The sequence below is a fragment of the Salmo salar genome, chromosome ssa14, assembly GCF_905237065.1.
Source record: "Salmo salar chromosome ssa14, Ssal_v3.1, whole genome shotgun sequence".
NCBI classification, from domain to species: domain Eukaryota; kingdom Metazoa; phylum Chordata; class Actinopteri; order Salmoniformes; family Salmonidae; genus Salmo; species Salmo salar.
In genome coordinates, this window is record NC_059455.1 from 6,311,009 (window position 1) to 6,333,311 (window position 22,303).

A 22,303-nucleotide genomic window follows, 5' to 3' on the forward strand; every position below is an offset into this window, starting at 1 on the left:
GTTCAAAGTTTCGGATATTTTTTTATAACCCAACCCTGATCTGTACTTCTCCACGACTTTGTTCCTGACCTGTTTGGAGAGCTCCTTGGTCTTGGTAGTGCCGCTTTCTTGGTGGTGCCACTTGCTTGGTCTGGGGCCTTTCAGAACAGGTGTACATATTGAGATCATGTGACAGATCATGTGACACTTAGATTGCACACAGGTGGACTTTATTTAACTAATTATGTGACTTCTGAAGGTAATTGGTTGTACCAGAACTTATTTTAGGGGCTTCATAGCAAAGGGGTGAATACATATGCACACACCACTTTTCAGTTTTACTTATTTTTTTAGACAAGTAATTTTTTTATTTCACTTCACCGATTTGGACTGTTTTGTGTATGTCCATTACATGAAATACAAATAAAAATCAATTTAAATGCAGGTTGTAATGCAACAAAATAAGAAAAACTCCAAGGGGGTGAATACTTTTGCAAGGCACTGTAAGTTATCTTGTATGAGCTTTTGTGCCGAATACATTATGTTGTTACAGGTGTCAAGCTTAGGGGCATGTTGGCAGCATTGTGTAGGAGGGAGGTTCCTAGGTGTGAGAAGTGTGAAGAAGGGCATGAGACAAAGGAATGTGTAGCATTCGGGAAAGTAGTGGTATGTGTTAATTGTAGGGGTGCCCATGGGGCTGGGGATCAGAAATGTCTTGTGCGAATTAGGCAGGTTGAGGTTTCCAGCGTTAGAGTAGTGCATAAATTGTTATATGCTGAGGCAGTGAAGAAAGTAGAGGACGATGGGTCAAGGGGGAGGGATCCTGAGATAAGTGGTGTGAGTAGTAGATCTGTACCAGTACAGAGGGATACACCAACAAGTGATATATGTTTCAGTAAGATTGCATTTTTGGCATTTCTAGCAATGGTTATCAACTGTACTTAGGGATGGAACATAAGTCACAGCAAATAGAGGTTGTGGTGGCAGCTGCAGAGAGGTATTTGGGTGTGCAAAACCTAACATCAGAAGAGTTGCATGGTGTGGTGTCCTTCAGGCTGTTGGCCTGAAGTACGACGAAATAGATTTAAATAGTGGAGTATGTTTTTGATATATATTTTTTTGTGAGTGTAGTGTTAGATGGTAGAGTAATTGAAGTATTTATTTATTATTTTTTATTATTATAATTTTTTTCAAGCAAAGAAAAAGGGAATTATACTCCAGTCTAGTTGGTGGCGGTAATGCAACATGTATTGGATGCCAACCGCCTCATCGAAGAAGAAGATGAGCCCCGAGTTGGAATTCCGCGTTGGATGACTTCAAATCGATTTTTCCAAATCGGAAACTCGATTTTTTTCTCAGTTCCCAGTTGTTTGAACGGACTGAAGTCGGAGATGTCCAAATTCCCAGTTCCTAGTGTTTTTCAATGCAGCTGTCGGGAATGTCAGATGATGTTGTCATAGATAGTTTTGAATGTTGATTCATAATTCCACATAAGATTGAAAGGTTAAATTATAAAAGATGCCGAGGGTCCCAGCAGTCCTTGAATATGAAACACTGACCGAGGTAAGAAGATAAACAACATTCAGAAACTAGGCTAGCTGGGTTATCTTGATAGCTAGCTACTGTAATTAGCTATATATGCTAACTATAACACTAACGTAAGCAAATATACTCATATCTCTGACAAACTACATAGGACCACCGTTGTAGGGCTAAGCAAAAGTTAGCTAACTACTAACATTAGCTAACTAGCTTTACTTTGTGACAAGGTATTTAACTAGCTAAGTTAGCTAGTTAGCCAGCTATGCATTTATCTGAGGCTGCACTTTCAGGAATAGGTAGCTAGCCTAGCTTAAACAATTGCTATCGTGTTTAAATTGAAGAGTTGCCAGCTAGTTACTATAATGAACAGGTGCAACTATCCAGCCATTGCTAGCAAACGTTGGTAGCTTGATAGCTACCCTTCACTGACAACACAGTTTGACTAGCTAGCTTGCAAGCAAATGCTTGGTTTTCAAGCCATGGAACAGTTTGTTAGCCACTCCCAATGGTTTACAGCTGTACTTTGCCTCTTGATTGTTCTGACTTTTGAAAAATGGTTTACAATGTCATTGTTTCTTGTACTCGGTACTGTCAACGTGGGGTGATGCAGAGAGGAAGAGGCGAATATATAGATCATATTTGGATGAAGTAGCTAGCTAACTAACCAATAATTGGAATGCCACACTCGGCTTTGAAGTGCCTAAACAGTACTGCAGTCAGTAAACAAATCCACATGCCTCTTGATGTCTAAAATAACTGGACAAGAGTGCATTGAGTCGATCATTGTTTTGTCTACTACACACTGAAAAGATAATGGCTAGTGTGCCAATATTGATTACATGTTCCCTCCCCCTCTCTCTTTACATTCTTTTCAGTGTAAATACAGCTTCCCTGTTGAGGTTATCAGTGATATCAAGAATGTTACAGCGACTTATGGAGACCTACGTATGTATGTGGACTTCTACTGTAAGTTCACAGCTTATAAATCTGTATCATCACTTCTCTTTTATTTAACCTAACTTATATTGATCCTGTGTCACTGTTAGGTGTGTCGTTGGTGTCACTATTTTTCTAGTGGTCATGACACCATAGGTCACCAGCGAAGTGGATTAGATAGGTTTGCTGTGCTAAGCAAAGATGTATGGGCAGATTGTTGTTTTGCACTCTAGGGTTGTTTCTGGACCAGACCAGCTTGAGTGCCCTGGGTCTGCCTTAAATTATGCAGAATGCTAACATGATATTTATGCTTCAACTACAGGTTTCCCCAATAAGGAAAAGAAGAAGTTAGTTTATTTGGCTGGTACTATTCCAGTTCCACATGACGGTAAGCACACTATCATAATAATAACTAGTTTTCGTACCTTGCCACATTGATAACATTTTCACCATTCCCTATGTAAGTTCTTATTGAAGTGACCCATGGAAATAATTTGTCCTCCAAGCAGGTAACACATATAATATCCCAGTGGGCATCTGGCTCCACGAGACTCACCCCCAGAGCCGGCCGAGGTGCTACGTGTGTCCCTCCATCTCCATGTTGATCAACCCCAGGTGCCCATATGTGGAGGCCAGTGGGCAGGTGCTCCTCGACTGCCTCAACAACTGGAAGAGCGTAAGTCGACAACAATGCAACAATGTGATTTTGATAGTGCTTGGTGAATGTTTTGTTGATATATTTTTATTATTAGAAGAGATGTTAGACTAGTGGTTAGAAAATGGAGAGAGAGAGAGACTGTATGTGTGTGTAGCATGCATGGGTGGAGTGGCATGAAGAGGGGTGGTACTTTAGTACCATCATAATCAATCTACTTTTCTAGTTTGTTTGAACTGCGTCTACCTTTTGATTGGCAGGGGCTGGCCAACCTGTCATTGCTCGTCTCAGAAATGAGGTCTGCATTTCAAAAGGAAACGCCCCTCTTCGCCATGCACCCAATCAGAGTTCAGATGCTACCAACTGCAGCACACTCCAGTGCACATGCAGAGTCTTCGGACCCTGGCAGGTAAATTGAGAAGTGTGCTCATTCCTTGAAATAATAGACATACAGTGGCAAGAAAAAGTATGCAAACCCTTTGGAATAACCTGGATTTCTGCATAAATTGGTCATCAAATTTGACCTGATCTTCATCTAAGTCACAACAATAGACATAGTGTGCTTAAACTAATAACACACAAATTATTGTCTATATTGAATACATAATTTACACATTCACAGTGTAGGTTGGAAAAAGTATGTGAACCCCTAGGCTAATGACTTCTCCAAAGCTAATTGGAGTCAAGAGTCAGCTGACCTGGAGTCCAATCAATGAGATGAGATTGGAGATGTTGGTTAGACCTGCCTTGCCCTATAAAAAAACTCACAATTTGAGTTTGATATTCACAGTAAGCATTGCCTGATATGAACCATACCTCGAACAAAAGAGATCTCAGAAGACCTAAGATTAAGAATTGTTGACTTGCATAAAGCTGGAAAGGGTTACAAAACTATTTTAAAGCCTCAATATTCATCAGTCCACGGTAAGACATTTTGTCTATAAATGGAGAAGGTTCAACACAGAAATCTCTGGAACATGCTAACATCTCTGTTGACGAGTCTACGATACATAAAACACTAAACAAGAATGGTGTTCATGGGAGGACACCACGGAAGAAGTCATTGCTGTCCAAAAAAAAACATTGCTTGCCCATCTGAAGTTTGCAAAAGTGCACCTGGATGTTCCAAAATATTCTGTGGACAGATGAAACTACAGTTGAGTTGTTTGGAAGGAACACACAACACTATGTGGAGAAGAAAAAGGCACAGCACACCAACCTCATCTCAACTGTAAAGTATGGTGGAGGGATTTTGTTTGGGATTTGGATTGGGTTTGGGGCTGCTTTGCTGCCTCAGGGCCTGGACAGCTTGCTGTCGTCGATGGGAAAATGAATTCCCAAGTTTAGCAAGACATTTTGCAGGAGAATGTAAGGCTGTCTGCCAATTTAAGCTCAACAGAAGTTTGGTGATGCAACAGGACAACAACACAGAAGTAAAATCAACAACAGAATGGCTTCAACAGAAGAAAATACACCTTCTGGAGTGGCCCAGTCGGAGTCCTGTCCTCAACCCGATTTGAGGTGTTGTGGCATGACCTCAAGAGAGCAGTTCACACCAACATCCCAATAATATTGCTGAACTGAAACAGTTTTGTAAAGATGAATGTTCCAAAATTCCTCCTGACCGTTGTGCAGGTCTGATCCGCAACTACAGAAAACGTTTGATTAAGGTTATTGCTGCCAAAGTAGGGTCAACCAGTTATTAAATCCAAGCGTTCACATACTTTTCCCACCATGGACTGTAAATGTTTACACGGTGTGTTCAATAAAGACACACCATGTATAATTGTTATTAGTTTAAGCAGACTGTGTTTGTTGTGACCTAGATGAAGATCAGATAAAATGTTATGACCAATTGATGCAGAAATCCAGGTATTTCCGAAGGGTTCACACACTTTTTCTTGCCACTGTATACAGTACCAGTCAAAAGTTAAGACACTTACACATTCAAGGGTTTTTCTTTATTTTTACTATTTTCTAGAATAATAGTGAAGACATCAAAACTAACACTTATTGAGTCATGTAGTAACCAAAAAAGTGTTGAACATCTAAATATATTTTCTTCAAGCTAGCCACCTTTTTGCCTTGATGCTTTGCACACTCTTGGCATTCTCTCAACCAGCTTCACCTGGAATGCTTTTCCAACAGTCTTGAAGGAGTTCCCAAATTCTGAGCACTTGTTGGCTGCTTTTCCTTCACTCTGCGGCCCAACTCATCCCAAACCATCTCAATTGGGTTGAGGTCGGGTGATTGTGGAGGCCAGGTCATCTGATGCAGCACTCATCACTCTCCTTCTTGGTCAAATAGCCCTAACACAGGCTGGAAGTGTGTTGGGTCGTTGTCCTGTTGAAAAACAGATGATAGTCCCAGATGGGATGGCGTATTGCTGTGGTAGCCATGTGCCTTGAATTCTAAATAAATCACAGACGGTGTCACCAGAAAAGGACCATCACACCTCCTCCATGCTTCATGGTGGGAACTACGCATGTGGAGATCATCCGTTCACCTTCTCTGCATCTCACAAAGACACAGCGGTTGGAACCAAACATCTCATTTGGACTTATCAGACCAAAGGATAGATTTCCACTGGTCTAATGTCCATTGCTCGTGTTTCTTGGCCCAGGAAAATCTCTTCTTCTTATTGGTGTCCTTTAGTTTTGGTTTCTTTGCAGCAGTTTGACCATGAAGGCTTGATTCACGAGGTCTCCTCTGAACAGTTGATGTTGAGATGTCAATTACTTGATCTCTGTGAAAAAATTTTTTTTGGCTGCAATTTCTGAGGCTGGTAACTCTAACGAACCTATCCATCCTCTGCAGCAGAGGTAACTCTGGGTCTTCCTTTCCTGTGGCGATCCTCATGAGAGGCAGTTTCATCATAGCGCTTGATGGTTTAAAAAACGTTCAATTTTCTGGATTGACTGACCTTCATGTCTTAAAGTAATGATGGACTGTCGTTTCTCTTTGCTAATTTGAGCTGTTGTTGCCATAATATGGATTTGGTCTTTTACCAAATAGGGCTATCTTCTGTATACCACCCCTACCTTTTCACGACACAACTGATTGGTTCAAACGCATTAAGAAGGAAAGAAATTCCACAAATTAACTTTTAACAAGGCACACCTGTTAATTGAAATGCAGTTCAGGTACTAGCTCATGAAGCTGGCTGAGACAATGTCAAGAGTGTGCAAAGCTGTCATCAAGGCAAAGGCAAAATTCTTCTTACTTTGAAGAATCTAAAATCTAAAATAAATGTGGATTGTTTAAGCCTTTTTTGTTAAAGCGAAATATTGTTTCATTTTCAGTTGTTAGTAACTCTTCATGCTTTGAGTTTCTATTGTACTGTGTCTCCCTCCTTAGCTGGTCTCAACCAAGCAGCTCTACCCCGAGAGCCAGGCGCTCCTCAATGTCCCCCACGCCACTACCTAGAGAAATAGGTGGGTGTTCTCCGAACTCTGTACCGTATCTTAGAAATGCATTCCCTGCTTTTTAAAGTTTGTTAGATGTTTTCAAACTTAGTGGTCTAATGTCAAGATGAGTCCACATCCCTGGCCATCTGTTTTGTAGAGCCAGCTATCTGCCACAATCTAAAATAAATGGAAAAGGTAATCTGTATCTACACAATCAGGGCATAACATTAACTTTTTGGTCCACCAGCCACTGTGGCAGGTAGATTTCCCCCCGAAAACAACTTACCGCTGAAATTACACCAACAAAACACAAAAAATAAACAGATGAGCATTTTTTGTAATGTTTCTAAAACAATAAATGTATTACTAGTAAGAACTAATGTGGTATATTGTTTCATTTCATTTTTTTAACCAAAATATCATAGATGAGACAAAAATGTTCACCTGCCCCTTCATGGGTGGGAGGTTACCGTGGTAGCATGACTCGTCATGTTTGTGCCTGTGTGATTGAGTCTGACTAGTAGAGGCTTGTCTAGTCTTCCCTAGCTGTTGAAACTCAAACAGAAAAACAACCTACCTTGTGAACAAAACAATATAAATAGCCAAGAAACAAGGACAAAGTCTGATTTCAGTAGACTTTCGTTTGAAGTAAATTAGACCAACTTTTATTCCTCTGCGCAGCATTTCTTAAAATGTATGTTTCACTCTGCTCTTTATGTGCGCACAGCCCCCAGCCAGGCAGTGTTGCAGCGCAAAGTGGAATTGGCTATATAGGATTCATAGTTATGTTGTGCTACGAAACAAAACAGCAGAAATACTTTGAAAACAGCTACTGCAGCATTTATTTTACTATTAAATGTGATTATACCTAACAATTTGTTTTCCACAAATGTGAGTGAAATGCTCGCACTGTGGAGCCCTGACCACCCACCAATGTGGCTGGTGAAATGGACATCTAACCCGCCAATGCCAAAATCTACCTGCATTTGGCAGGTGGCGGTTGTTAATTTTAGGCCCTGTACACAATCGATAGCTAATCGGCCAACCCACTTCTCCTTTCATCCCACTCCTTCTCATTGCACTTCCTTCACCCTAATTTATAACAACTTCTAGTAAATTGTCAACCTTTTGCTTTCATTTCCTCACTAACAGTGTATTATCAATTCTCCTAGTTCCGCCCAAGAGTTTAAAGTCCAGCCAATCGGGGCCTCTCAGAGAGTCTGCGACTGGTGTGAGGCGGTCCTACACAGAGGAGCTACTGGATATGGGGATAGACTTTGGAGTACCAGGGGGAGTCCAGTTTCCCTACTCCTCCACCAACCCCTTCATCACTACTGCCTCTGGTAGGACCCAGTATATAAACATTTGGGGCTGTGTACAGTGTATATTTAAAGTTTTTGTATTGATCGCATTGTGATACATAATGAAATGTATTTTGTGCCTTGATATTTGAGCTTTGATTATCTGCCATTTCATTTTCTCATTCCACAGCGCCAAATAACACTCCTGTTAGTTCTGAGGACATAAACAACCTATTCAAGAGCCTACACCTGGAAAATGTTGTCAATGTGTACCAGCTTGGTACTAAAGAACGAGGTGAGTGGAAAACTGAATCCCTAAAGTGTTAAAAAATTTGAATTGAGGTTTGATTCACATGGCTGGGGGACTGGTCCGGTGGCAGCCGGCTCACCAAGAGATATTGAGGTATTCAGCTACACCAGAGTGTAGCAATTCACCTACAGTCAATATTCTTTTTTTTTTTTTTTTAATCAAATCAACTTTTCCCTTTAATGTGGGATTTGTGATTGAATTTAGTCTGTCTTAAAGGGGCAGTGCTGTATTTTGAGACTTGACTATGCTAAGAAGCCAATAGTCAGATAGGTGAATGAAATGTAGGCTACCCATTTGGCCCATTGTGTTTGACCTTTTAAAAAGCCCTTTATGCAGGGCTTAACATTAAGCTTTTTAATGTTTTTAAGTCCTACATTGAGCACCATATATTGGCTACTATAGGCTGGATCATAGGAATCAATAGCTATTTCCATGTGAAAATGTTTTGGGATGCATTTGCTCCATTGGTTTTGTTGGTAAGCCACTCTGACAGAGTGGAGATGTTATGCTCAAAATAAACTTGTAGACTGGCTAAAACATAAAGCGGGTACAGCCTCAGTGTTCATTGTGAATGCTCAAAGTTTCCACTCCAGACCAAAAATTTGCTCAGTGAATTTGTTTTAGTTTCAATGTATTCTCTCCACTGACTCAAACTCAGTTGAGATAACACATTTGCGACATGTTGTACACATACATACAGAGTACACTTGTTACTTGTCTACACAGAATGAAAATCAGAAGTGTTTCGGCCCTTGCAGGGCACTGAATAAAATAATTAAATGAAATGGCACTTATCTTTCCCATTAATTTGTGAATAACTGCCCACCGACTTTCGCTCCTCAGGACAGACGCAAGGCGATAGAGGTGATCGAGGTGGTGGTGACTACCCCCCAATCCCCACTGCAGTCATGCCCCTAGTGGACAACCAGCATCGTATCCTGGTGAGCCGGCTGCCACCGGACCAGTCCCCCAGCCGTGTGAAGAACAAGCTCACCCTCTACTTCCAGCGCAGGAGCAACGGTGGGGGAGAGGTGCTGGATGTGACCTACCCTTACCCTCCGACCCAGCCTGACCAGGCCCTGGTCAGCTTCCGCAGTCCCAGAGGTGAGTGAGAAAGGGGTTGGGGGATAAGAGAGAGCATATACTGTAGATGTGAAGGGGTAACATGCACACACTACCATGGAGTTACAGCCTGAAAATCTACATTGTAGAATTTTTTTTAATGTATATTATGCACCTGGTATGGGAGAGTGTATATACAGTACATCAGGGTGATTTTCATTAGGCACCAAATGGAAGAAAATAGACTGAAACAAGAAGGCACTAATGATAAATTGTTTTTGTATTATTTTGGATCTGCTTTCAGATGCAGAGCAGGTGCTCTTACAGGCAGACCGAATCTTTACTGTGAATGAGCGGCCTTTCCGTATACAGCTCAAGAGGGTCAACAGTGCTCAGGTAAGAGTGGGCTTAACCCCCAACCAGGTTTTTCTTTTTCTGTGTGCATGTGTCTCTGTCCATGTGTGCGCCAGGGTTTGTGTGCATATTGTATAAGTGTGGGCCTTCCATGATAAAAAAATAAAGACTGCAAAAAGAGCAACTTCTGTTTCAACAGTAGACTCTAAAGTACTACTCTACACTCTTCATACATATGCAATTCTCTTTCGTTAGATTGCGGTGCCGCCCGGCGTCTCCAGCGACAAGGCGGCCATCTTCCATAGCCTGCTGTCACTTGAGGGGCGGAGCTTCAGTCAGGCCGACGTGGAGGAGGCGGTGCAGTCGTGCCGGGACCTTCCCTCGGCCCTCAAGTACCTGTCCCATGAATGCCCCATCTGCCGCGAGCAGGTGTCCTTCAGCAAGGTGGGTGAGAGACTGGGACCCAATTCAAATACTGTCAACATGGATCCTTCCTTGCCTGCCTTCTTTGAAGTAATCACTGGTCCACTATTGTTGGGCAGGTTAAAGTAGGGTTGCCCTAGTCTCCTGCAGTCTTTATTTGAGTATGGCAGCTCACGATTACATCGCTGTTTACTTGATATCTACCCACTCATGCAAAAAAAATGTAAAGGCATGCTGCAAGACATTCCACCAGAGTTTGTGTGGGAACAAGGTTTTAGCGCACTACGAGGTTTAGAAGAGTAAAATGTCTCTATCGTGCTCCACCCCTCTCGATCTTTCTCTCTCACTCCGTGTCCCTCTACAGATCATCACTATGACCCATTGCCCGTGTGCCTTCTGCGAGAGCTGCTTCAAGGCCTACTTCTCCCAGGCCATCAAGGAGAAGAGCATCGTCCATGTGGTGTGTCCCCTGTGTGGCCAGCCCGACATGCATCAGAGCCAGGGAGGCGTGGAGGAGGCCTTGGACTACTTCAGCCTTCTGGACACACAGGTCAGGCGCCAGTAGCTTCCCGGTAGTAGTAGACATTGCTTTGATGTAGTGTTCAGACCCTACCACTGTATAGACAGGGTGGACCTTTCTACCTAGCTCTGTTTCAGTTGAAATGTTTGGTTAAAAATTCCATTAACATTCGGTTTCGTTAGTGGAAGGGGATGTCATTTAGAGCAATGCTAAACTGGCTCCAAATAGCTAGCTGCCATCTCCTACGTCTACTGCAAATAATTTTAATATAATTTTGTCTTCTGTAAAATAGGTACTTTGTAACAGTTGTAAGGACAAATTATTCAGGAGGCAGGCAGGTAGAGGTGCAAATGGGTGTTGGCTTTATTTACACTGCGCTGTTGATGACGGTGATACATTGACAAGTTGATATATTTACAATCTTCTGACTTCTAAATGTCAATATTCAAAAAGAAAAAGCCTCCTATCATGCAAAACCTGTCTTAACTAGAAAAGCACAGGTGGAGTCTACTAGGCTCAGATGTAGCCTCCCCATTGATTAACCTAAATCAAGCTGATCAAGAACGTAACCCAAACAGGCACCTAAATAAGCCATACCTATCCTGGAACGCAGGCCAGATACTTCTGTTCACACATTACACAAGACGGAGAAACCAAACATGTGCTCCAAAGAAGACAATAAAGAAATTGACAGAACTGGTTAATGCAATGGAAATAACACAAAGTTTATTCCTCTTTGGTGTAGCATAGTTTGTGAGCTCTCCAAACAACAAATCCACTTCAAGAATGAGAATGGTATGAATCTAATAATATATATTTTTAAACTGAACAGAAATTACTGTAACCAAGCATTCTAGTTTACTGGGACATGGTGATGAGTCACGGTAGCCTACATTTACTACTGGTGCTAGATTTGATATATTGTGGGGAATTGATAAACGTTTAACAAAGGGCAAACAATCCACACAATGAAACAATGCGTGCTCACGGATTTGCAGGAGCCAGTGAGCGCATTCATGGAGAGAGATGCACCAGTCTCAGGTTCGGTTTCTCAGACGCTGCTAAACCTGGACTAAAAAGCACATTCAAGGGAGGTTCTCCATAGAGCAGGGGTCTTCAATCTTTTCTTGCCCAGGCAAACCGGTGATCCAGGGACCCCCATCATACGTTAGGGAGAAAATAATTGTCTTATCGGGTGAATTATAATGTCAAGGAGAAGTAATCAAAAAAAATTTAATAGATTTGGTAGATAGTGTTAAACTCTTTTGACCTCTCCACATTAGAATTGGAAGAGAAAGTGTGAACTCTAACATAACCTATTAGCTAGAAAAAGGTAACGCCAAACACATTTTTGCTCAGAGCAGCTGTTTAACTGTCCAAGTCAATAAAGCTAACCAGCAGCAGTTCTTGCACTGGTAGCCTATTCACGACTGCTTTTACAAAGCCTATGTCACATACTCCAGTGAGTGTAATTGGTTCCAATGAGTGTAATTTGCTCAATACTAGGAGTTGAGAAATAAAGTTGGCATCATTAGAAAGAAGATGGTCTCCTCTTTTCTACTGTAGGTATGTAATAAAAAAAGAAATATTTTGCTAGCAATATTCATAAAACCTTTCAAATACAAATATAATTTTTCACCTATGGGGCCACGTAGCCCCAGTTGAATACCCCTGCCATAGAGCATAAATCCCTTTTCGCCCAGGAGTTGGCTTAATCTGGGTCCGGGAAACTGGTGCTGAAAGGCTAGAGGAATTTACAGTTTAACATCCCTCCTGTCTACATTGTTTTCTCTTGCCAGATCAGGCACTACCTAGATCCTCAGATCCACGAGTTGTTCCAGAGGAAGCTGAGAGACCGAGCCTTGCAGGAGATGCCCAACTTCCGCTGGTGTGCCCACGTAAGACATCTGACTCATCTTTCTGGTTCTCCTGCTTGTCTCTTCGTCTCTCTTCTTCTTTGTCTCCACCTCTGTGTTTTTAATAGCATCTCTCTCTCATTCTCCTCGTCTTTCTTTCACCCTCGTTCCCTCCCCTTAAATTCAAAACCCTGCGATCTAAGCTTCAATACCCCACTAGATAAGACATGTTGGTGAAGTTGCAGCTTTAGACAGTGGCTTTGTTCTAGGTGCTTATGAATGTCAGTTTGTGTGCAATGTTCTAGTGCTCCTTTGGCCTTCTACATGAGGCTGACCAGCTGAGAATGGACTGTCCTAGTTGTAGGAAGAGCACCTGCTCCCAATGCAAGACTGCAGTAAGTAATTTATTCATGTACACTCACATACAAATTGTTGGAAAGCCTTGTATCTACCTTCTAACAACTTTTCGGTACACCAGTGGGCTCCACAACACCAGGGTCTTTCCTGTGAGAAGTTCAGAGAGTGGCAACTCCACAATAACCCAGAGTACCAGACCGCAAAACTGGAGAATCTCCTCAGCAGGAATAAAATAGGTACACACACACCTACTTTCGTTATTTTGTTTATTTGAACCCTCGGTTTATGATGCACACCGTTGTATAGGTCTGCTAGCTGTTAGCCTATCTGAATAACAGTTTGTGTCATGACAGTGTAATTGAGTTGTTACGATTAAAGCCATATTTTTGTATTATTATTATAACAGTGTTATGTAGTCTTTTTTTAATGTTCAGATTAAACATCTTATGTCCCCGAATCAAAATTGGATGAGACACATGCAATATTTTGAATGTATGTCTTGGTGAGAAAGACATTTAACTGGATATATTATTTGTCTCATTTCAGAATGTCCAAAATGCAAGTTTGTGTTCTACCTTTCCAAGGGAGGATGTCTCCATTTCAAATGCACCCAATGCCAGCACGAGTTCTGTGGCGGCTGTAATAGGCCCTTCAAATTAGGCGCGGTAAGTCTCCTAGTTGAATCTGAGCTGACACTTTAGCATTAATTTAAAGGAGAATTCCAGTCAAAGTAGATTTAAGTTGTATTATTTGAATCTTTTATCTTATGTATATAAGTTTTCTTAACCCAGGCACACTGGTCTCTAGTCAAAATCAGTAGCAGAACACTAGGAAATGCAATCCTATAACATGCTTAAAGCCACGCTCTGTAAGATAAATATTCGTACCAATTTAAAAAGCAACAACATTTAAACGGTCTGGATGAAACAACACTCTAGATAAAATAAGGTACAACTTCAAAAAATGTACTATCCCTCTAATAAATTACATCTTCAGGGGTGTGACTTCTCGGCTGAGTGTGGGTCCAAGGGGTTACATGCCCACCACCCCAGGGACTGCCTGTACCACCTGAGGGACTGGAACGTGCCCAGACTACACAGGCTGCTTCAGGTAAATCCTACACTACCTACAGTTGAAGTCGGAAGTTTATATACAATTAGGTTGGAGTTATTACAACGTTTTTCAACCACTCCACAAATTTCTTGTTAACAAACTATAGGTTTGGCAAGTCGGTTAGGACACTACTTTGTGCATGACACAAGTAATTTTTCCAACAATTGTTTAACTTGTTTAACTACCCACTGTATCACAATTCCAGTGGGTCAGAAGTTTAAATTCACTAAGTTGACTGTGCCTTTAAACGCTTGGAAAATTCCAAAAAATGATGTCATAGCTTCTGAGGCTAATTGACATCATTTGAGTCAATTGGGGGTGTACCTGTGGATGTATTTCAAGGTCTACCTTCAAACTCAGTGCCTCTTTGCTTGACATCATGGGAAAATCAAAAGAAATCAGCCAAGACCTCAGAAAACAAATTGTAGACCTCCACAAGTCTGGTTCATCCTTGGGAGCAATTTTCAAATGCCTGAAGGTACCACGTTCATCTGTACAAACAATAGTATGCAAGTATAAACACCATGGGACCATACAGCTGTCATACCGCTAGAGATGAACGTACTTTGGTGCGAAAAGTAAATCCCAGAACAACAGCAAAGGACCTTGTGGAGATGCTGGAGGAAACGGGTACAAAAGTATCTATATCCACAGTAAAACGAGTCCTATATTGACATAACCTGAAAGGCCGCTCAGCAAGGAAGAAGCCACTGCTCCAAAACCACCATTAAAAAAAGCCAGACTACGGTTTGCAACTGCACATGGGGGCAAAGATAGTACTTTTTGGAGAAATGTCCTCTGGTCTGATGACAAAATGGAGCTGTTTGGCCATAATGACCATCGTTATGTTTGGAGGAAAAAGGGGGAGGCTTGCGAGCCGAAGAACACCATCCCAACCGTGAAGCACAAGGGTGGCAGCATCATGTTGTGGGGGTGCTTTAATGCACAAGTGACTGGTGCACTTCACAAAATAGATAGATCATGAGGACGGAAAATTATGTGAATATATTGAAGCAACATCTCAAGACATCAGTCAGGAAGTTAAAGCTTGGTCGCAAATGGGTCTTTCAAATGGACAATGACCCCAAGCATATTTCCAAAGTTGTGGCTAAATGGCTTAAGGACAACAAAGTGAAGGTATTGGAGTGGCCATCACAATGCCCTGACCTCAATCCTATAGAAAATTTGTGGGCAGGACTGAAAGAGCGTGTGCGAGCAAGGAGGCCTACAAACCTGACTCAGTTGCACCAGCTCTGTCAGGAGGAATGGACCAAAATTTGTGGAAGGCTACCCAAAACGTTTGACCCAAGTTAAACAATTTAAAGGCAATGCTACCAAATACGAATTGAGTGTATGTAAACTTCTGACCCACTGGGAATGTGATGAAAGCTGAAATAAATCATTCTCTCTACTATTATTCTGACATTTCACATTCTTAAACTGAAGTGGTGATCCTAACTGACCTAAGATAGGGAATTTTCACTAGTGTCGTGTCTTTGGGTACCATTAAACTGAAGACATGTTTATCAATTAACTCCCTGTAATTATTATCACGCGATTAAACTGATTAATCGTTTAACTGTAATTAACTAGGAGATCGGGGCACCAAGGAAAATATTCAGATTACAAAGTTATAATTTTCCTAATAACTTTCCTATATTATAGCATTATATATTATATTATAGTATAGGCCGATTATCTTATGGTGTATTTTACCTCACGTCCAGTCTCATTCCAAACGTCGTAAATTGTTGTATCTGCACGAATCCCGCCTTTACTAAAGTCATCCATACATCAAATGTCTTAAAATCATTTATTTACTAAACTAAGTAATTCACAGAAAGCATACAAACAGTAGTTATCGTTACAAAGAAATGGTAGAGGAATGTGCCTTAGTGGGCAAAACAGGCATGGCGGCCTGTTAAACAAATGGTCATAAAGGGCAGCTGAGAAGACACTAGAGTTGATAAATATTAACAATTGATATGCTAAACCTTTGCACATGAACGCTCACTCATTCGGGAACAATTGCAATTAATATATATTTACGCTCAGTGTGTCGTCAGGATCCTTGTTGGAGAGTTTTTGTCCTGTTCTCTCTCTCTCGGTTAGAATGGATCTTTCAAAGCGACATTCATTAATGTCGTTATAGAATGGATGTTTCGTCGGTCTTCGAGTTCAATGATATAATTTCTAGCTGCAGACTATTAATTAATATCAAAGACTTGTTATTATTCTGTCAGTCTCGATCGTCTAAAAGTTTAACCACGTGGTATAGTTAACTTTCAGTAGAGGAATTGGATGGTCAAACCTTGGCTCTCTCTTCTGAGGTAAGCTGGTCTGATGAAAGAAAATCAGGGTGGGGGTTTTATACGTGAACATAGAACAGGCTTGTCACATGACGCCTGGTCCTGTCTGTGTCCCTGGGGGGCGTGCCGATGACTGATTTTAAGCTTTGAACAGAAATACATTCTATCACATTAACATCAGTACATAGCATCTCAACGTATTCCAAATAGCTTTATCCTTATTAATACATTTTATACAACCATTTAGATGCAAGTCCCATAGCTGAGGCTATTATATAAACAGTTTTATGGTAATATGGCTATATTGTCTCTTCTGAGTATCACACAATTGTTGCAAGCGGACCAGTTCGTAGCTGGATTCTTCACCGATCTTTTATACCTTCTCCAGAACATAAATGTCGTTCGGTTCCCCAATTTTGTGAGTTGGAAGAATTTCCTTGTCTCTCTATGAAACCCCTCTCTGTCTCAACTGGGCCTGTTAGGCAGGACATTTCCTTTGGAATTTATGACCGCCTTGACAGGGCCTGGGTAGGGAGAGGTAGGTAGGGGGATGGTGCAAGGGGGAGGGGGTCAACTGTGCTCCCTGTTCCCAGAGAGAGGGCAACGTCATGACACTAGGATTAACCTGTTTGGGATAGGGGGCAGTATTTTCACGGCCGGATGAAAAAAAGCGTACCCGATTTAAAACTGGTTACTACTCTTGCCCAGAAACTAGAATATGCATATCATTAGTAGATTTGGATAGAACACACTCTAAAGTTTCTAAAACTGTTTGAATGGTGTCTGTGAGTATAACAGAACTCATATGGCAGGCAAAAACCTGAGAAAATTCCAAGCAGGAAGTGGCCTGTCTGTGAATTTGTAGTTCTCCTTTTGCTTCTCTATCGAAACTACAGTATCTGTGGGGTTACGTGACACTTTCTAAGGCTTCCATTGGCTGTCTAAAGCCTTCAGAAACCGGATTGAGGCGTCTCCTGTCTCTGGGCAGATAATAGCAGCTCAGTTTGTCAGTGGACTGCCTGGTGACAAAGAGATTGGAGATGCGCGTTCACGAGACCACGCCATTTTTTCTTATCCTCTTTGAATGAATACAGCATTGTCCGGTTGGAATATTATCGCTATTTTACGAGAAAAATAGCATAACAATTGATTTTAAACAGCGTTTGACATGCTTCTAAGTATGGTAATGGAACATTTTGAATTTTTTTGTCTGGGCGTATTTGGACATAACTATGGATTATTTGGAACAAAAACAACATTTGTTGTGGAAGTAGCAGTCCTGGGAGTGCATTCTGACGAAGAACAGCAAAGGTAATACAATTTTTCGAATACTAATTCTGAGTTTAGTGAGCCTCGAACTTGACGGATGTCAAAATAGCTAGCCGTGATGGCTGAGCTATGTACTCAGAATATTGCAAAATGTGCTTTCGCCGAAAAGCTATTTTAAAATCTGACATAGCGATTGCATAAAGGAGTTCTGTATCTATAATTCTTAAAATAATTGTAAATGTATTTTGTCAACGTTTATGATGAGTAATTTAGTAAATTCACCGGACGTTTTGGCTGGAAATGCATGTTCTGAGCATCACATGCTAATGTATAAAAGCTGGTTTTTGATATAAATATGAACTTGATTGAACACAACATGCATGTATTGTATATCATAATGTCCTAGGAGTGTCATCTGCTGAAGATCATCAAAGGTTAGTGCTGCACTTAGCTGTCTTTTTTGTTGTTGTTTTTTTACATATATGTTTGCTTTGAAAATGGCTGTGTGATTATTTTTGGCTGTGTACTCTCCTAACATAATCTGTTTTGCTTTCGCTGTGAAGCCTTTTTGAAATCGGACAATGTGGTTGGATTAACGAGAGTCTTATCTTTCAAATGGTGTAAAATAGTCGTATGTTTGAGAAATTGAAATTATTGCATTTTTGCGGTTTTTTTGTATTTCGCGCCACGCTCTACCATTGGATATTGGCGAGGCATTCCGCTAGCGGAACGTCTGTCCTCAACAGGTTTTAAATGTCAGGAATTGTGAAAAACTGAGTTTAAATGTATTTGGCTAAGGTGTATGTAAACTTCCGACTTCAACTGTATATTTACCCATCATGCGATCTACCATAATAATCTCTGACGAAAGATAGAGAAAACATTAACCTTTGTGCTGAAAGAGAATTGCAATTTATCATGTATCCGAACTAAACATTCAATACACCCTTTTCCAGCTTTACGGAGTGTCCCTCGCTGGCATGGTCAAATCCAAAGAGGGCTCTACAGGAACAAACTCCCAAGGTAAAGTACAAGCCAACAAGGGGTTTTACTTTACAAATCATTGTTAGAGTCTACCGGAAATAGTTAAATGCTTCTGTCTGCTTCTGATTGAAGCTTGTTTCACGTCATCTTTTTGTAATCATTTTGTTCATCAACATTTTTGCTGCTTCATATGTATTTACTCTTACTCTTACTTTTTGAAACATTTCTATTCCCATGTGTCAGGTGTGTGTGCAGTCCTGGAGCACAGAGAGATGGGTGGAGATGGGCCTTGTGGTATACCAACTCTCCCAGAGTACAGTGGCTACTGCGTGTAAGAGACACCAAGTTTCTTCCTTCTAGGAACTTTTTACTGGCCACTGTGCTTCTGCTTCTACCTACTCTGTGGGGTCTAAGGCTTGGTTTACTGTAAAGCACTTTGTGACAACTGCTGATGTAAAAAGGGTTACATTTTGATTCAATTTGATTCCTCAGCTTACACTATAAAGAGTGTCTAGTGGAGCTAATCAACCGGAGTCACGCGGATCCAGCCGTTCTGTTCGATGTGGCCGAGATGTTGGCCGAGTTACAGCGGTGGCACATTCCTGTTCCACAGAAGAACCTTCAGGATCCTGACGCACTCTATGTACAGCACCTTAGACAGGTGAGCCGCAGGGGGAGACTACCCACAAGGCTTTTTACACTGTCATAGGACAGTGTTTCTCATCCTCTGGGTCCCTTGGTTGATGCTGGCCAGGGCCTGATATGGTTTTGGTAACACTGATTTAGTCAGTTCCCAAGCGTTAATTTGCTTCCATAGCTCGCTGGTCCCTGGGAGATTCTGTATTATTTAAAGAGCTTTTTTCTCTTTTAACACTAGCACAACGGATGCAACTCAAGAAGGGCGTACTGATCATTAGGCTAGTTGACTAATATAATCAGGTGTGCTTGTTCTGGATTTTAACATATACGTGGAGTAGTTAGGGCTGGGTTGATTCCAGAACTGGTCTGGGAAACACTGCCATAATGCTATGTGTGTGTCCCCTCTCCCGGTCCCTCAGACCCTGACTAGGAAGGTTAGCCTGAGGGACAACAAGCTACCCCCTGTGAAGGTGAAAGACGACCTTTGCCCCCTACCCTCATCGAGCCCTGCGGGACCACGCTGGTCTTCTGATCAGAGAAACACACCAAGGCGCTTCCATGACGCTTCCATGCTCTTGCTCAACGACTAAGTCGATGTAAAATACTTGGCCTCACCTGGGTTGGGTTCCTTAGGGCACATGATGGCAAATGCTTTTACATGTTTTGCTACGAAAAATTGCGTTTCTTAATGGATAAGGCCGGGTTCCTTGCATCAGTCCGTTTTCTTCCGTTTGGTGCCTAGTGAATGTCACCCAGGGTTGTGTTAAGTAGGGAGAAAACATTTTTAAATTAAGTGAAACTGGGTAAGGGACTTCCCGGTCTTGTCCAATGAGAAACACACATTTGTTTTCCGTTGCAATTTTTTGTTGTTGCGTGTCCTAATAAACATGATCCAGGGGTAATATTTAACTTCAACCCTTTGTCATAATGGCTATGTAACACTGGCCTAATAATGACATAGAAATAGCGCTATAAACAGTCCAGAGAAGGCAGGGACAAGGTAAATTGGTCCTTTGAGGAGCTGTGTTGCACACTGCTGCTCTAGATCTAGCTATGCTGTGGCCAGGATTCAATCAAAAGTGCATTGAGATCACGGTAAACGCAGTGGATGTCGACTCGAGCGTAAAGTGCAGTGCACTTTTGATTTGAAATAACTACCGGATCCGGTACATTAAGGTTTTATTTGTTTTCATGTTATTGTAATTTATTTGACGTTTATTCTTAATAAACATGTAGCTACAAAAATATAAACGCAACATGCAACAATATCAAAGATTCTATTGACTTAGTTCATATAAGGTCAATTTAAATACATTTGTTAGTTCCTAATCTATGGATTTCACATGACTGGGAATACAGATATGCATCGGTTGGTCATAGATACCGTTAAAAAAAAGGGGGGGAGTGGATCAGAAAACCATTCGGTATCTGGTGTGAGTTGATCAGGCTGTCTCGCTCCTCTTCAATGGCTGTTTCTGGATATTGGCAGGAACTGGAACACGTTGTTGTGTACATGTCAATCCAGAGCATCTCAAACATGCTCGGTGAGTATGCAGGCCATGGAAGAACTGTGCATTATCATGCAGAAACGTGAGGTAATGGTGGCGGAAAAATGGCACCACAATGAGCCTCAGGATCTCATCAGGGTATATCTGCGTTCAAATTGCCATTGATTAAAAAGCAATTGTGTTCGTTGTCTATAGCATATGCCTGCCCATACCATAACCCCACCACCACCATGGGGCACTCTGTTCACAACGTTGACAGCAAACCGCTCGACCACATGACACTATACACGCTGTCTGCCAAATTCTGTAAAATAACGTTGGAGACAGCTTATGTTAGAGAAATTAACATTTAATTCTCTGGCCTCATCTCTGGTGGTCATTCCTGCAGTCAGCATGTGAATTGCATGCTCCCTCAACTTGAGACATCTGTGACAAAACTGCACATTTAATCAGCTTCTTGATATGCCACACCTCGGGTGGATGGATTATCTTGACAAATTAGAAATTCTCACTAACAGGGATGTAAACACATTTGTGCACAAAATTTGAGAGAAATTGTCTTTTTGTCCGAATTGAACATTTCTGGGATCAGCTCATGAAACATAAGACCAACACTTTACATGTTGCGTTTTATATTTTTAAAGTATATTTTTAAAAGCACTTTATTCACATAAAATAAACAGTACTCTCCCTATAGACAGTATACACCCCACTGTGAGGATCAGTGGGAAATGTATGATAAGTAACTAATCTAAATTCCAGGCTGTAAGGCAACAGTGAAAAGTGTGTAATTTGGGTGTGTACTTTCTATAGCCACTGTACTGCAGTAGTTTTATTTTTGTTGTAGTCCTGTAGTTCTCACTTCTCAGGATATCTCAAACAAACTTTCAAAATGTATTGTACTAGAGAAGTTCTTGAGACATACGTTTCTTTTGCTATGACCAGCATGTGAATTATTAAATACTTTAACACTGAAATATTGTTGAATGAAAGGAACTTGATGTAACATTTAACTTAAAGCCGACAGGTATAATACATTAAGATGTGGGTGAAATGGGTTGTAAACTTGTTATTGATTTTATTCAGATCTCCATTTGCTTTTGCCAAAGCAGCAGCTATTCTATCTGGGGTCCACAAAAAACACTGATAGACAAGGACAGTCACACTCATTTAAAATACAAAAATAAATAATAGTACAAACACTACAAACATTTGTGTGTGTCCTCAGTCTTCACCATTCCATTAAATGTTGTTTCATATTTTTTTAAAGGTAGTTTTTTCTGTTTGCTTGAGTAATTGGAGATGGAAGGGAGTTCCATGCGATCATGGCTCTGTATTATACTGTGCGTTGCCGTGAGTTCGTTTTGGACTTGGGGACTGTGAAGAAACCACTGGTGGCATGTCTTGTGGGGTATGTATGGGTGTATGAGCTGAATGTTATTTGATTATGCAGACAATCTGGAATTTTCATTACAGTAGTACTTCTCATAACTAAAAGAGAAGCAGTTAATCTCTTGTCAACCAGGAAAGACTGGTGTGCATGTTGTTGATGTTAGTTCTGTATGTGCAGCTAAGGGCAAGGTGTGCAGCTCTGTTTTGAACATATTACCAGACAGTAATCAAGATGGGACAAGAGCAGAGCCTGAACTAGTATAGTTGATTTTTGTGTCAAAACCCAGAATCTTTTTATAACAGACATCTTCACAACAACTTTGTCAATATGACTTGACCATGGTAATTGACCTACAGTTGAAGTCAGAAGTTTACATACACCTTAGC

General features: G+C 41.2%; 1 protein-coding gene across 4 annotated transcripts; it reads left to right on the top strand.

Moving 5' to 3' along the window:
* Positions 1–1,248: 1,248 nt before the first annotated feature.
* si:dkey-181m9.8 (E3 ubiquitin-protein ligase RNF31) lies at positions 1,249–21,729 on the top strand. 4 transcript variants are annotated; one of them, XM_014139206.2, is made up of 21 exons: positions 1,249–1,542; positions 2,397–2,487; positions 2,780–2,845; positions 2,964–3,133; positions 3,373–3,521; positions 6,470–6,546; positions 7,692–7,862; positions 8,011–8,115; positions 8,974–9,234; positions 9,497–9,588; positions 9,802–9,990; positions 10,334–10,519; positions 12,289–12,387; positions 12,651–12,740; positions 12,824–12,938; positions 13,249–13,367; positions 13,699–13,812; positions 18,350–18,416; positions 18,621–18,708; positions 18,870–19,038; positions 19,436–21,729. In XM_014139206.2, the coding sequence occupies exons 1-21, from the start codon at positions 1,498–1,500 to the stop codon at positions 19,604–19,606; spliced, it is 2,634 nt and encodes an 877-aa protein (XP_013994681.2). In that variant the 5' UTR covers positions 1,249–1,497; the 3' UTR covers positions 19,607–21,729. The 4 variants fall into 4 exon arrangements, with proteins under 4 accessions (XP_013994681.2, XP_013994682.2, XP_013994683.2 ...); XM_014139207.2 differs by having other exon boundaries at positions 1,250–1,542; positions 2,967–3,133; XM_014139208.2 differs by lacking the exon at positions 2,397–2,487 and having other exon boundaries at positions 1,348–1,542; positions 2,967–3,133.
* Positions 21,730–22,303: the final 574 nt, after the last annotated feature.